The following is a 15926-nucleotide window of genomic DNA, read 5'->3' as shown; positions in this document are numbered from 1 at the left end:
TTGGTAGTCGCAGAATGATGACGATGCCAAAACCTTTTTTTTTTTGAACGATGCAAACATGTTACGTCCGAAATAGTTGCTTGAACCTGTACTGTTTAGGGTAGTTATTATAATGAATATGATTGTTTTCACATAATTGGTCCAGTCTATTGGCTACTGTTTCTTATATTTCATACAAAGTGTGTGTGTGTGTGTGTGTGTGTGTGTGTGTGTGTGTGTGTGTGTGTGTGTGTGTGTGTGTGTGTGTGTGTGTGTGTGTGTGTGTGTGTGTGTGTGTGTGTGTGTGTGTGTGTGATTGTGCTCTTTATGTTTGTATCTTTTATTATTTTTTATTGTTGTTGCATTTTTTGGGATGATGTATACCACGTGTATCCAGTACATATGACTAATACAACTTGAAACTTGAAATGCATCTGTGTGAAAAACCCAGGAGATTCATACCAACCAATTTCAGTATAACGCTATTTCCTGGACCAGTGTCTAGCACAGCGCTGAAGCGAAGCGGCTGTGTGCCCGGTATTATTTTGCTTTGTTTTACGGTCATTTCCATGTCCTGTATCTTAATCTGCCAGGGGGAGCTAGTCTGAAGGCCTGAGATATCACTAAGCGCCAAAGAATGTGATTCTGAGGAGCATGGAATTGACACTGGCACTGAGCCAACGAAAGCTGAAAAATATGCCTCAGAGTGAGAGTGAGTGAGGGAGAGCTTTTCCAGGCCAGGCAGACACAAATAAACTAAGAGCCTCTGTGGATAGCAGAGCAGCCCGGCAGTTGAAACCTCCACACGCAGGGAATCCTTATGTGGAAATTGAAAAGTCCCTCTGACTTGTCTGTCTTCATATTCTAATAGTACATTAGGTTTATTTGAGTATCCAGACAAAGTCAGAGGAATCAGTATGGTCATATTAGTTTTCACATTGAAATACAAAAGGCTTTGTTGGAGTTATATGTTTAGGCCACATCGCATCGGGCAACATAGAGTTGCAGAATATGAGGGGAAATGAATAACGTTAACATCCTATATGTCTCATGTCTCGGGACAGACCCAGGCTCCATAGAACATATGTCTCAGACCCAGGCTCCATAGAACATATGTCTCAGACCCAGGCTCCATAGAACATATGTCTCAGACCCAGGCTCCATAGAACATTTAGAATACGGCAGGAATCCATCAATGACAGAATGTCAGCTCTGTATGTTAAACCTCTGGACAGGGACACAACAGGACAGCTTATTGCTGTGACGATTCTCAATTTACACCGCGATATTCCTCACATAACTGCACACATTAGTCCGATTAACATGGAGCCTAGGCTAGGCTGTCCAGACCACAGCTACAGAGGGGAAAAAAACACAACAAATGGCTTCCATCTGTTTCTATGACTGCTCCACCACTAGCGTCCAGACCAGTGCTGCTGGAGAGTGTTCAGCCACTTTTGGCTGGCCTGCGCATTCTCATTGTGCATTTTTCTTACAAATCATAACTCCGCTCTCAGAAACAGACAAGGCTTCCCATTCTATTTGCATCATATGTTTTTTAAAGACCAATGACAAATCCCAGATGCCTTTCATCTCGCTCACAAAGTCTGAACTGAGTCTCGACTTGCGCCAAGGTATTTCCGGGCCCGCAGAGTTCATAGTTTGACACACACCCAATGTCCATTGATGGGCTTCTGTGTTGTGTTGAGAAATAGAGGGTCGCAGTCAGTGATGGAGAACTGCTGTTGTCTGCTGACCATTAGGTTGGATGGTGGTCATGTGGCTAGTCTGTGTAATGATGGATGGAAAGTGGGTTTCATCATAATAATACAAAGCTTTCTCACATTCAGGAAACTTCTTTGCTCTGTTGTGATTAGATTAAACCATTACTCTGAGGTCATGCCCTTACAACCCGCCAACATGACCATAGGGAAACACAGCTCTTACTCTGTACAATAGGGAAGATGACATTGGTATTGTTTGTATAGGCCTTCCCTGTGCAGTAGTCAAATGAGCTCACAGAGGAAGAATATAGCTCAGTTGGCTGCATCAGGGTTTCTTGCTATGAATGAAAGGGTTAACCCAGTATTGCCGGGAAAGGATCATGTGTTGCTCATCAGGCGTGTTGTGCCACACACAGCAGCAGCAGAGTGCAGTGTGGGATCTCATTTCTTTGATGATGAGTGCGGGAAGGAAGGGGGCTTTTCTCTTCCCGCCGGACATGACTCTTCAAGAGGGCCTAGGCCTGGAGGAAAAGTGTGTCACTATCATAGAGGATGACACCACACACACACTTTCTCTGTTTCACACACACACACACACACACACACACACACACACACACACACACACACACACACACACACACACACGCGTCTGTTTCCCCGGTGCGTACTGTGGCTGTGTGGGATTACCCTCTGCCCACTGGTTCAGTGTAGTAGGTAGCATGGATAAGCCACACACAAACAGAAAGATGAAGAGATGAGAAAGAGGTCACCTCAGAACACCACAGCCTCTCTGGAAAAGGAAAACATGGCTGACTGTGTGGCTGAGAGAGAGAATTGATTAGAGGTGACAGTAACAATGGCTCAGGCCAGATAATGATACAGTGCACTACAGTAAACCATGGATCCAGTACAGGGCAGAACAGACTGAGGATAGTGAACACAGAGAGAGAAACAGAAACCTAATATGGCATTTGAATTGAATGTACAGTGTTGATGAGGTCAACTACCATACACTGCTGTCATGAAGGTTACATATGAAGCAGTCTGAGGTCAACTACCATACACTGCTGTCATGAATGTTACATATGAATCAGTCTGAGGTCAACTACCATACACTGCTGTCATGAAGGTTACATATGAAGCAGTCTGAGGTCAACTACCATACACTGCTGTCATGAAGGTTACATATGAATCAGTCTGAGGTCAACTACCATACACTGCTGTCATGAAGGTTACATATGAAGCAGTCTGAGGTCAACTACCATACACTGCTGTCATGAAGGTTACATATGAAGCAGTCTGAGGTCAACTACCATACACCGCTGTCATGAAGGTTACATATGAAGCAGTCTGAGGTCAACTACCATACACCGCTGTCATGAAGGTTACATATGAAGCCGTCTGAGGTCAACTACCATACACTGCTGTCATGAAGGTTACATATGAATCAGTCTGAGGTCAACTACCATACACTGCTGTCATGAAGGTTACATATGAATCCGGCTGAGGTCAACTACCAGTCCAGTGTAATATGTGGTAGTATAATAGTTATTAGCTGACCCTTTTTGCATTTCAACTGTTAACAATTACAGTAAGTTCAGAATCAGGTAAAGTAATATTTAGGGGCAACCTTTCCCTGGGGTGTGCAGTCGAGTTCCAACACACGCAGTGCTATATCAACTAGATGTTTATTTATTTATTTCACTAGGCAAGTCAGTTAAGAACAAATTCTTATTTAACAATGTCGGCCTACCCCAGACAACGCTGGGCCAAGTGTTCCCCACCCTATGGGACTCCCAATCACGGCCAGATGTGATAAAGCCTGGACTTGAACCAGGGACTGTAGTGACGCCTCTTTCACGGAGATATAGTGCGTTAGACCGCTGCGCCACTCGGGAGCCCAAACTATATCAGATATATCTGAAAAGAGATTTATTTATTTTTTGATCAACTATTTAGTTTAATTTATATTGACATAGGGGTACAAAGAAAATTTGGAGGAGACACATTAACCCTCCGCCCTGCCCCCCCAACCTCCTTCACTCAAGACATATTTATAAAGTAGATCTATAGACTTCTTAAATGACTTTTAAAGGTCTCCTCTAGACGCTCATCAAAAACCGCCAGACATTTCAATGATCTAAAGAGATAAGAACATGTTTATATGCCATATACTGGCACTATAACTGTCCAGGTGAAAAGCAGAAACACTGGTGGGAGACCTTGAGCTGGAGTTTCAGACAGTAAATTGGTAATGATGTAACGAGAGAGAGAGAGAGACAGAGAGAATAGCGACTCCATCTCTCCTGGCGTTTATTCCTTATTGATATGCATAGCTTTCCAGGATGTCTGTCCTTGCTGCTCTTCGCCAGCCTCCTCTAATATGAATTCCATTACCATCCAATGAGCGTCCATCAGGTATATGGAGGGAAGAGAGGGTGGAAGAGAGGGTAGAGCGAGGGTGATGGGAGATGGGTTTCTGGCTCTACCACACACACACACACACCAGTGGAGGCTGCTGAGGGGAGGACGGCTCATAACAATGGCTGGAACGGAGCATATGGAATGGCATAAAGCACATGGAAACCATGGAAACCATGTGTTTGATAGCGTTCCACCGATTCCGCTCCAGCCATTACCACGAGTCCGTCCTCCCCAATTAAGGTGCCACCAACCTCCTGTGACGCATACAGGGACAGACGAAGTGGCACACATTAATGGGCCAGCGCACGCAAACAAAATAACGCGTCACAGATTTATTGATGATTTACAAATATATTGGCAGGACAGTTGGTTCCTTATTGAAATGACTACAGCAGTAGTTATAACACTTGGATTACTGACAAGTATGAGGACCTAACAGAGATTGAGGGACCACATTCACTCCTATGACCATAAGCAAATATTAATATTTGTATCAAATCAAGCACAATATACACAGTTCAAAAATATACATGCGAGTTAAAAAAATATCTTCCACATATTTACAATGAAAGTTACTGCAAAATACTGACTGTCACGTAGAGCTGAGCATAACATTTATACATCGATGTGACGAGAATTTGTAGAAAAACATATTCAACCAATGAAAGACAGTGTACCATCAACAGGAATTACATGCTTAGGATGTAATGACAGTAATTGTGAAATACTGTTTCTCAAAGAAAATCATGGAAAACAAAACATCACAAGACAGTCACTATATATAACAACCAAACGGAAATTTGCACTCTCAGAAATTACCTTCCCGAATCCCTCTTGAATTCTAAACAGCTTTAGCATTGCGTGATGGGCATGAACCAAAGCAAAGCAGTGTACCAGCAGTTCTCAGTTATCTCATGCATGAAACAATAGACAGGGTTTGGTAATTAGAGTCGGAGTTTGTGAGAGAGAGAGAGACAGAGAGAGAGAGAGAGACAGAGAGATAGATCCACATGCAGTCTGTGTACTACAACCAGAAGGGACAGAGCAGAGGAGAGGAGGAGACACGAGCTAGTCTTTAGCATAAACATTTGTTGAGCCATCATATCTATCATGGGACTGGGTTAGCTGGCCGTTGGAATAAGGCTATATACCATCTGGTCTGGCTTTACTGTGGGCATGGAATATGTGTTTCTGTTGTAAAGGGGAGGGCCTGTAGGATCTTTGGAGGTCAAGTTCTAATATTGTTGTCTGGGTGTCAGAACATGGCTACCGACACCCGCTTTCAGTAATAGTTTTACACGTTTTACTCCACAGGAGGCTGCTGAAGGGAGAACAGCTCATAATAATGGCTGGAACAGAGCGAATGGAATGGCATCAAACGCATGGAAACCAAGTGTCTGACGCATTTGATACCATTCCACTCATTCTGCTCCAGCCATTACCCCGAGCCTGTCCTCCTCAATAAAGGTGCTACCAACCTCCTGTGTTTTAGTCCTTCCTCTCTCACTGATTCCCTCTCTCACTGCATGACAGCTGAATACAAAAGACAATAAAACAATCACATAAAAAGTGTATATGAACTTGAAACAATGACTAAAAAGGCACTGTACTGAGTTGATGGCGTTGCAAAAAGCATTCATTATTAGGCCGACCACAATCAGGATCCGTGTAGTGAAAGGACTATTGCCACACACTGTTTCTCCATAGAGTCTATATATACCACAGTACATTTGACGCAGATTTTAAGATGTTACGTTCTAAATACATTTAACTTGTGCATTTATTGTTTCTTGTCTTTTGTTTATGCTGAAATTGAAAATAAATTCAGCATTTCCTGTTTTTTTGCAGTCACCATGGGTGGAGGTGTTGCTTTCTTGTTGTCAATGTGGCCGGTTGATGACGTTGCTTTGACATTGACATGAATAGAAGAAGCCTACAGTGCGGCTGGGTAACAGAATGTCCTTCCCTGCGATGGGGAAATGTCCTTTGTCACCGGCAGTACAGCAAGAGGACGGTTGGGAGAGAGAATTGACTTACTCCGTGACTCTTTAGGGACTAGCCTATAGGAGACAGACAGGGAGGGAGAGGTCATGCGACGACATACAGTACAGTACATGTTCATACAATCAATAGAATAACATCCTTCATTGGAAGGAGTGACGTGATGTTTTAACATTCGTTTGGTTGTCACACCGGACCCTCTGACCTACAGTATGTAACTCACAAAGGTCCTTGGGAAGGAATGAGAATGATGTCATTTCACAATCAGCTGGCATGTTGATCTAGTCTACACCAAACTGTCAATAAATCCCCCGTTGGAAACAGATATTTACAGTTGATTTTTATGTAGTTACAGTAGGTCTACAATAGGGCATGCTGTCTACAGGAGTGGAGGCTGGTGGGAGGAGCTATTGGAGGACAGGCTCATTGTAATGGCTGGAATGGAATTATGGAACGGGGTCAAAAAAGTGGTTTCCATATGTCTGATGTGTTTTATACCGTTCCATTTATTACATTCCAGCCATCACAATGAGCCCGTCCTCCAAATAGCTCCTCCCACCAGCCTCCACTGGTCTACAGTAGGCCAGCCCTACACAGTTAACTGAGAGTAGTCTATGACCCTCCACCCTTATGGCACGCTGCAAACCAACAGAACCCTGGGGGTAAAAAAGCTGTGTGTGAATGGCGTGAGCTCACAGCTAGTCTAATGGACCTTGACCCTCCCAGCCTTTCTGAGAGAGAGAACAAGGGGCTATCCCAACGCCCTGTTGCGCCACACTTCCATGCATGCCTGTGGTAATCACTAACAGATGTCAGGACAATTCCTGCTTCAGAAGGTTAGAAGGTTATGATGGGTACAGAGGACTAGGGGACAGAGTTCAGCAGTCACTGTGTGTGTGTGTGCCCTTATATCAGTAAGTGAGGCAGTAAGTGAGGCATGTGTTTGTGCAGTCATGTGTATATTTCTGTCCGTGTCAGTGTGTGTGTGGGAGTATGTGAGACTCTGTCTCGCTCTGTATCTGTATTTCTTTGTGTGTGTGTGCGTGCGTGCGTGCGTGCGTGCGTGTGTGTGTGTCCACCACGTATCAAAACAAACTATGCAAGGGGAACAGAAATGACTATTGTGGTAGGCCGGGTGACTGCAGGCTGACTTCGGTCGTTAGTTGAGCGGTGTTTCCTCTGAGATTGGTGCAGCTGGCTTCCGGGTTAGGCAGGCTCCCAAGCCCGTTAGGGAGTTGCAGCGATGAGACAAGCAGCGATGAGACAAGATCGTAATTGGATCCCAATTGGAAATCACAAAATTGTGGAAAAAAACAGGGTAAAATACAAACCCCCTCCAAAAAACAGAGATGACTGTTGCTAAATTGGGCTCCCGAGTGGCGCAGCAGTCTAAGACACTGCGTCTCAGTGCAAGAAGCGTCACTGCAATCCCGGGTTTGAATCCAGGCTGCATCACATCTGGCCGTGATTGGGTGGCGCACAATTGGCCCAGCGTCATCTGGGTTTGGCCGTCATTGTAAATAAGAATTTGTTCTTAACTGATTTTCCTAGTTAAATAAAGGAGTATGTACACTACCATTCAAAAGTTTGGGGTCACTTAGAAATGTCCTTGTTTTTTGAAAGAAAAGCACATTTTTCTGTCCATTAAAATAACATCAAATTGATCAGAAATACAGTGTAGACATTGTTAATGTCGTAAATGACTATTGTAACTGGAAACGGTAGATTTTTTATTGAATATCTGCATAGGTGTACAGAGGCCCATTATCAGCAACCATCACTCCTGTGTTCCAATGGCATGTTGTGTTAGCAAATCCAAATGTATCATTTTAAAAAGGCTAATTGGTCATTAAAAAAACCTTTTGCAATTATGTTAGCACAGCTGAAAACTGCTGTTCTGATTAAAGAAGCAATAAAACTGGCCTTCTTTAGACTAGTTGAGTATCTGGAGCATCAGCATTTGTGGGTTCGATTACAGGCTCAAAATGGCCAGAAACAAAGACCTTTCTTCTGAAACTCATCAGTCTATTCTTGTTCTGAGAAATTAAGGCTATTCCATGCTAGAAATTGCCAAGAAACTGAAGATCTCGTACAACGCTGTGTATTACTCCCTTCACAGAACAGCGCAAACTGGCCCTAACCAGAATAGAAAGAGGAGTGGAAGGCCCCGGTGCACAACTGAACAAGAGGACAAGCGCATTAGAGTGTCTAGTTTGAGAAACAGACGCCTCAAAAGTCCTCAACTGGCAGCTTTATTAATCGTACCTGCAGGTTGGTGGCACCTTAATTGGGGAGGACGGGCTCTTGGTAATGGCTGGAGCGGTATAGGTGGAATGGTGTCAAATACATCAAACAAGGGGCAAAACTTTCAATGGGGACAGAGGGGGCATGTCCCCCCCACATTCTGAAATTGCATTTTTGTTCCCCCGAGCTTTATCATTGGAATGTGATACAAAACGAGGCAATGGTGTGCTTTAGGACCATGTGGACGCCTCCGAGCGGTCAGGTAGGCTGTTTAGAGTGTTTATCCGACTGGATAAAAAATACAAAATAATGTCCCTCCCACTTCTAAAACAAAATTTGCACCACTGCATCAAAAATGTTGTTTTCAAGTGTTTGATGCCATTCCATTTGCTCCCTTCGGGGCCTTGTTATGCGCCGTCCTCCCCTCAGCAGCCTCCACTGACCAAGGCCTGTATCTATAAAGTATCACAGAGTATGTGTGCTGATCTAGGATCAGGTCTCCCCATCCATGTCCATCTTATTAATTATGATCGAAAAGGCTAAACTGATCCTTGATCCTTTCTCTTAATCAAATGATAGACTGTTGAGTTTCATGTTACAGTAACAGCAGGACGGTCAACCCACGTCAACAGCAACAGGTCATGTTATTATGTCACCAGAACAGCACATTATGTCATCACCAGGCTGTCTGTCCTCCCTCCCTGTTCCTGAGTTCCATTGATGGGTGTGACTGACGCATTCGCCAGTCACCACCTTGGACTCTATTCAATCCGTATTTACAGATATTCAGCTTTAAAGCGTGATTGAAATGTAAATGCAATATTCCGCGTTAGTGGAGACTACGTTCACGGTAAACGTTGCCTTTTGACGGCACAATCGGGATTACCTTCACATTTATATCGCGCAATCTGTAACGATTCAGTGATGCAGATTGAATAGAGCCCATTATCTTATCCTGCAGCGTTGCTACATTAACAGCAAAGTACAGTAGAGTTGACTACTATAGTGTTAGTAAATAACAGGTGTATGTTTACCATGATCTCATGATTAGATCCCTTGTCCAGAGTCCATTCGAACGCCACCTAAAAGAAACAAATTGACAGCTCATGTGACGAATACAATATCCCTGTATAAATCTCAAACAACATGGACATTTACAGTCTACGAATAGCTTTCCTATCAGTATGTACTTAGATATTTAAAGTGCACATATAAAAGGAATTGACTCCAGTCTAGTCCATGCAGTCTAGTCCATGCATGAACGCTATCGTCACACTTGCAGTGGCTCAGTAGTAAAGTATACAATGGCGCCCTCTATTGGAGAAAAGTTACACTCAACCAACCTGTTTTCACAGTGGCATTTATCAGGGAAAGGCATGTGATTGCACATGTCCAAATTTCAATTACAAAACAGGAGTGAGCAGTCAACAGAGTTTACAACAGACAGATCTTCGTATTGTGAACTAAGAGTAGTCTCATGCTCGGAGAACAAGGACGACCACTGCCAACTAACATACAAGATATACAGCCTCAGCTCAGATTGTTCCAGTTATACATTATTTTCAAAGATCATTATTAGTGGGCTGCTATACATTTTCTTTTGGGGTTTTAAGATGACTCACCATCTTTATTCATCCACTGTTCCAGGTCTTCCATCTCCAGCTCCAACACAGAGGGGACATCATCCTCAAACATGGGCCTGGAAAACAGCCAACATCGTCAGCCCGTCACATTACTGTTTTGACATTCGAAAATGACAAAATAAAGGGACTAAAATGAAGGGAGTGTAGAGGGGGGGAAATACAAACATCCACTGTTGAGGTATAAAGACAATCCAAAACAGTTGAGGGGTTTCTCACACGGTCTCAAATTAAACTCCTTAGGAATATGCTGTTTTTCACTGATTTCCACCCAAAACTGTTCGTATTTGAATAAGCACTGTCCTTCCCTCCAATAGAGTTTGACATGATTTTCTACTCAAGGCCATTTGAGTGGTAGTATTGCTGATTCCCACAGGGGGGCGCTCTCGTCATTGACCATAGTTTTCTGTCAATGCGCTGAAGTCATCATGGACACATGATTGGCTGAGAGAGAGCACTCATGTGCAGTGTAAAGTTTTGACAGGAGATCGTTTTTGACGATGTTAGTCTTTCTCTTACACTAAAGATACCTTAGTCATACCGTACATTCTCACGTGGAGGCTGGTTACCAGGGAAAGGGTGTCATGTCATAGCAGGAGGAACTTGAGCTTTGCCATATTTCTGCTGAAATGCTCTTTCATAAGTTCTCAGGCTAATGTGTAAACACTTCGATTCACACATCACTATATACTTTATGTCAGATATGAGAGACTGGTGTGTGTGTGTGTGTGTGTGTGTGTGTGTGTGTGTGTGTGTGTGTGTGTGTGTGTGTGTGTGAAACAACTTGTTGAGGAAAAGAGCACACACACACACAGAGAGAGACACACACACACACACACACACACACACAGAGACACACACACACACACACACACACACCACACACACAGAGAGAGAGAGAGACACACACACACACCCACACACACAGAGAGAGAGAGACACACACACACACACCCACACAGAGAGAGAGAGACACACACACGGCACACACACACACACACACACACACACACACACACGCCTGTTTCAAACTCCTCAACGTCTTTCTTTCTAAACAGGAAATAACAAACAGGGTGAGGTCAAAATCATACCAAGGAAACAGATTTACCGCCATATATGAATTTAAGTGACTGCAACTTCAAACGTATAGAGAGCACAGTCAAGACAGCAGTAGCCTAGATACATTCGGAAAGTATTCAGACCCCTTGACTTTTTCCACATTTTGTGTTACAGCCTTATTCTAAAATGGATTAAATTGTTTTGTCCCTTCATCAATCTACACACGATAACCCATAATGACAAAGCAAAAACAGTTTTTAGACATCTTTGCAAATGTATAAAACATATCACATTTACTTAAGTATTCAGACCCTTTACTCAGTACTTTGTTGAAACACCTTTGGCAGCGATTACAGCCTTAAGTCTTCTTGGATATGACACTACAAGCTTGGCACACCTGTATTTGGGGATTTTCAGGTCTCTCCAGAGATATTCAATTGGGTTCAAGTCCGGGCTCTGGCTGGGCCACTCAAGGACATTCAGACTTGTCCCGAAGCCACTCCTGCGTTGTCTTGGCTGTGTGCTATGGGTCATTGTCCTGTTGGAAGGTGAACCTTCGCCCCAGTCTGAGATCCTGAGCGCTCTGGAGCAGGTTTTGGTCAAGGATCTCTCTGTACTTTTCTCCGTTCATCTTTAGACCAGAGAATCCTTTTTATTATGGTCTGAGAGTCCTATAGGTACTGTTTGGCAAACTCCAAAGGGGCTATCATGTGCCTTTTACTGAGTGACTTCTGTCTGGCCACTCTACCATAAAGGCCTGGTTGGTGGAGTGCTGCAGATATGGATGTTCTTCTGGAAACTTCTCCCATCTCCACAGAGGAACTATGGAGCTCTGTCAGAGTGACTATCGGGTTCTTGGTCACCTCCCTGACATTGGCCCCACTCCCCTGATCGTTCAGTTTGGCCGAGCGGCCAGCTCTAGGAAGAGTCTTGGTGGGATCCAAACCTCTTCCATTTAAGAATCTATTTAGTGTTTTTTTAGGTTTACAGTTTTGGACCCTTGTGTACTAGGCAGTAAGTGAAACTCACTACACATTAGCACAGTTTACCTGATGTATTTCTGCTGTGTTCTTGTGGACCTTCAATGCCTTTCCAAATCATGTCCAATCAATTGAGTTTACCACAGTTGGACTCCAAGTTGTAGAAACATCTCAAGGATGGTCAATGGAAACAGGATGCACCTGAGCTCGATTTCGAGTCTCATAGCAAAGGGTCTATATACTTACAGTATGTAAATAAGGAATTTCTGTTTTTTTGCCAATTTAAAAAAAAAACTGTTCTCACCTTGTCATTATGTGGTATTGATTGTAGATTGACGAGGGAAATACATTTAAAAATATATATATATACATTTTAGAATAAGGCTGTAATGTAACAAAATGTGGAAAAAGTCAAGGGGTCTGAAAACTTTCCGAATGCCCTGTTTAACTTCATAGTGCAGTGTTCAATACTTACATTGGAACTTTTTCGGTGTCATCGCTACCATGCAAATAATTATCCTCTTCTACGTTATCTGGAATAGGAAACCATCATTATAGCCAACATCGTGCACCACCTAATAAAGTCATGTCAAAGTATATTAACAATATCCACTGTATTGTGGTTGAGTACACAACTGTAGGCCTACACACTATTCTAAATAAGTGTGCACAAAGCTAAACATACCCCAACTCAGAGCTGTTTTTCACGTCGTCGTGTTGTTAAGTGAAAGGTACAGTAAATCTAGTCATAAGCAGATCTGTCATGGTGTATGAGAATGGGGTCATGTCACTTCTCATCACGTGGACATATTTCCAGCTATAGCACAGTTCTCGTGACTTACCAGAATTGCTCTTTCCTTTCCGATTCCATCTGCGCTTGATTATGACTACGCCCACTACCATGGCGATTATCACGACCACCAGCACAACAGGAACCAGGACGAAGGTGAGACTCAGACTGTCCTCCAGTGGTGCTTCAGAGGATTTAGGATGATCCTCCCCTGGAGGAGGAACCATCATGGTGGGAAGGTGATCGTGCCGCTATAGATGTAACACCGGCTTGTCTGCAATGTTTCTGCAATTATTTTCACCATCTCAATAACCGTTTCTAACACAACGTTTTCTTAAACACTACATCAGTTTTGTTGTTTGTGTTCAATCAATCAAATCAACCAAGTTTATTTTATAAAGCCCCTTTTACATCAGCAGTTGTTACTAAGTGCTGATGTACTGATGTAATATACCTTCTATATTGACACCTGGACTGAATCCAGAACCAGATTCAGCTTCAGTCTCATATCCCTCTGAAATGACAGGAAATGAAATGAAAAACCAGAGGGCTTTTTTTGTTGTTGTCATGCAAGGCTCTGATGGAAATCAGGTAATGGAATTGTGTTATGGAGACAGGTGTAATCTCACCTGAAGGACTCTCAGATGATAGGTATGAGTCTGGTGTAGGGGTAGCATCACTTACAGTTGGGATCACTGGGGACATTGAGAAAAGTATCAACACAAACACAACTATTGCCAAACCCGTTGGAAAGGGACAGTTATGAGCTATTGCCACCAGGTTGTGTTGGAGGAGTATGCACATGGGGGAGCAGACAACAGCTAAAGCTCACCTGAGAACCAAGCATCATTTTCTGTTTGTGTTTCTTCAACAATACTTGTGTCCTCATCACCCTGGCAGAACACTGCAATGAATGAAAGAGTCCATGGTTAAGCAACATAGGGCCAGGAGTTCTTCATTATAACACGACCTGACCTCAAGCCTACGGTGTTACGAGAGCCAAGAGTTTTCCTGGGTCACTTGGCCAGGAAAAGAAAAATCATCACCCTAGTTTTATGCAATTTAGAATATTGGGGATTCATAAAAAACCCACAAAAGACTCCACTATTTCCAAACTACACTGAGTCAGACAGTGTGATACTGTTTCCTAGAAAAAGGAGTTTAAACAGTCATCAGATCTTTGGATGTGAATCAGTTTGGGCCTGTCAGTAGTGTACTTGGTTGAGAGCTGTGACCTTAATCATGTTTAACAAAATGAGCCAATGTATCATACAGTCTTCCAAAAAAGGATTCCAAAGGGGTTCTTCAGCTGTCCCCATAGGCAACCTTTTTTGATTTCAGGTAGAACCCTTTTTGGTTAAAGGTAGTACCCCTTTGGGGTACATGTAGAACCCCAAAAGCATTCTATCTGGAACCAAAAAGGGTTCTTCAATTGGTTCTCCCATGGGGACAGCCTGATAACCCTTTTAGGTTCTAGATAGCACCTTTCTTTGTGTAGGTTAACCACAGACATTCCAAGAAGCATCACAGACACATCTTACTGTAAATGTTTGGGCGTGTACAGTGTAATTCAAAATGAATGTGTTGAGGAGACGTGGACATGGCATTAAAAACCCTTCCAAATGAACGTATCCCTTGGTTACCAGCCAGTGGATAGAGGGATAAAGGCAAAGCACATACAGTATACTGGCAGTAGACTCTATGACTCTTTCAACTCAAAAGAGGTATCACACAGATGGAGATAACGTGCACCACAGATGGAACAAACTGTGCCATTAGAACCTGGGTAATGCCATTGTGAAAATGTTTCTGTTAATGGTTTTCCTACTGACAAAACACAATGTTCCCGTTCTTTGGGTGACGATGGGTCTTTTTAAATGAAACAGGAACATCAACGTTTCACTGTGTTTCTAGCTGATTGTTATCGTTCGTAACTAACTACCTGTTGCAAGAAGGGATGTGAACTCAGCCTCTTTCACAACTGACATGGGACAGAAATGTACAAAGACAATAACATTCGTTTGAATAGAAGTGAACAAGCTCTCGGAGAGCTATTCAAATATTCAACTTCAGAAAGCATTGTGAAGCCACTCAAAGGCACATCTAGCCATACAGCAGGTACAGTGTGTGAGACCTACTGGATAGAATACAATGTAGTCAAAAGGTCTAGAACTTTCACTATCTCTTCATAAAACGTGTCCACACATATTTCAGCAGCCACCACCCGCCAATATCAACCACATTTCAGCAGACTATTACATTCTCAGGCAAACTGAAAGAAAAGAGCAGAACAGAGAGGCACCAAGAGAAAACAGACAGGTCATGAAAGTGAGTGAATGTAGGAGAGTAGAGAAAGCCATGAAAGCTCTGTTTCCAATGAGCAGTAAGGGCAAATCATCTTTCCAATCCACAGTCCACACCTACCAGTCCCAGCCAGGCAGGCTGTCAGAGCCAGCAGCAACATGATCGACGATGGGGTCATTTCCCTGTGGCCTCTCCTCCCTCTCGCCCTTGTGTTACCATGGACAGGAGCAGCAGCAGACATAGTGACATTGTGTGGTGGTGTTGCCCATTTCCTTCTGCCTACTAATGTCTGTCACGGCATCCTACTTCCTGATTCTGGGCTGCTTTTGACTCACCTAGAGGGGAAGGGAGAGAATGAGAGAGAGGGCGAGGGAGGGAGGGAGGGAGGGTGGGAGGGAGGGAGGAAGGGAGGGAGAGAATGAGAGAGAGGGCGAGGGAGGGAGGGAGGGAGAAAAAAAGAGATGGAGAGAAAGAAACGTAGAGTACACAGCCACATAGCTACACACACCCAGTGTGTGATGCAATTAACTGTGTGCCTGTAGCCACAAGCCTGGCAGCTCCTCTGCTCTCTGCGGAAGCAAAATCCTCCCAGTTAAGGTATTCAAGCACTCTGGGCATACCAAAGAGAAGACAAGAGCACAGCAAACTTACTAAATGGGGGAAAGGAAAATGTTTTGCTTAGTTACATTCAGTAAGGAGCAGCTGGTAGTTGTTCTCTGTTACACTGGTCTCCTGAAGGACCAGGTAAGCTTCTGTTTGGGTTTGAATTCAAACTGCT

The 15926-nt window shown here is 43.5% G+C and overlaps 1 protein-coding gene across 2 annotated transcripts; it reads right to left on the bottom strand.

Annotated features, from left to right (window-relative positions):
* Positions 1-4447: 4447 nt before the first annotated feature.
* On the bottom strand, positions 4448-15481 carry LOC118378249 (transmembrane protein 154-like). Of its 2 annotated transcripts, XM_035765219.2 has the most exons (9): positions 15269-15480; positions 13677-13748; positions 13474-13539; positions 13299-13358; positions 12897-13055; positions 12530-12587; positions 9998-10074; positions 9410-9457; positions 4448-6190 (listed from the first exon to the last, which is right to left on the bottom strand). In XM_035765219.2, exons 1-8 carry the CDS (start codon positions 15387-15389, stop codon positions 9423-9425), a joined length of 648 nt encoding a protein of 215 aa, XP_035621112.1. In that variant the 5' UTR covers positions 15390-15480; the 3' UTR covers positions 4448-6190; positions 9410-9422. The 2 variants fall into 2 exon arrangements, with proteins under 2 accessions (XP_035621112.1, XP_052342668.1); XM_052486708.1 differs by lacking the exon at positions 13299-13358 and having other exon boundaries at positions 15269-15481.
* Between the last annotated feature and the right edge of the window lie 445 nt (positions 15482-15926).

The sequence above is a fragment of the Oncorhynchus keta genome, chromosome 29 (assembly GCF_023373465.1).
Source record: "Oncorhynchus keta strain PuntledgeMale-10-30-2019 chromosome 29, Oket_V2, whole genome shotgun sequence".
Classification (NCBI taxonomy): Eukaryota; Metazoa; Chordata; class Actinopteri; order Salmoniformes; family Salmonidae; genus Oncorhynchus; species Oncorhynchus keta.
The sequence above is the reverse complement of the archived record's forward strand: the minus strand, read 5'-3'. Positions and strand labels throughout refer to the sequence as shown.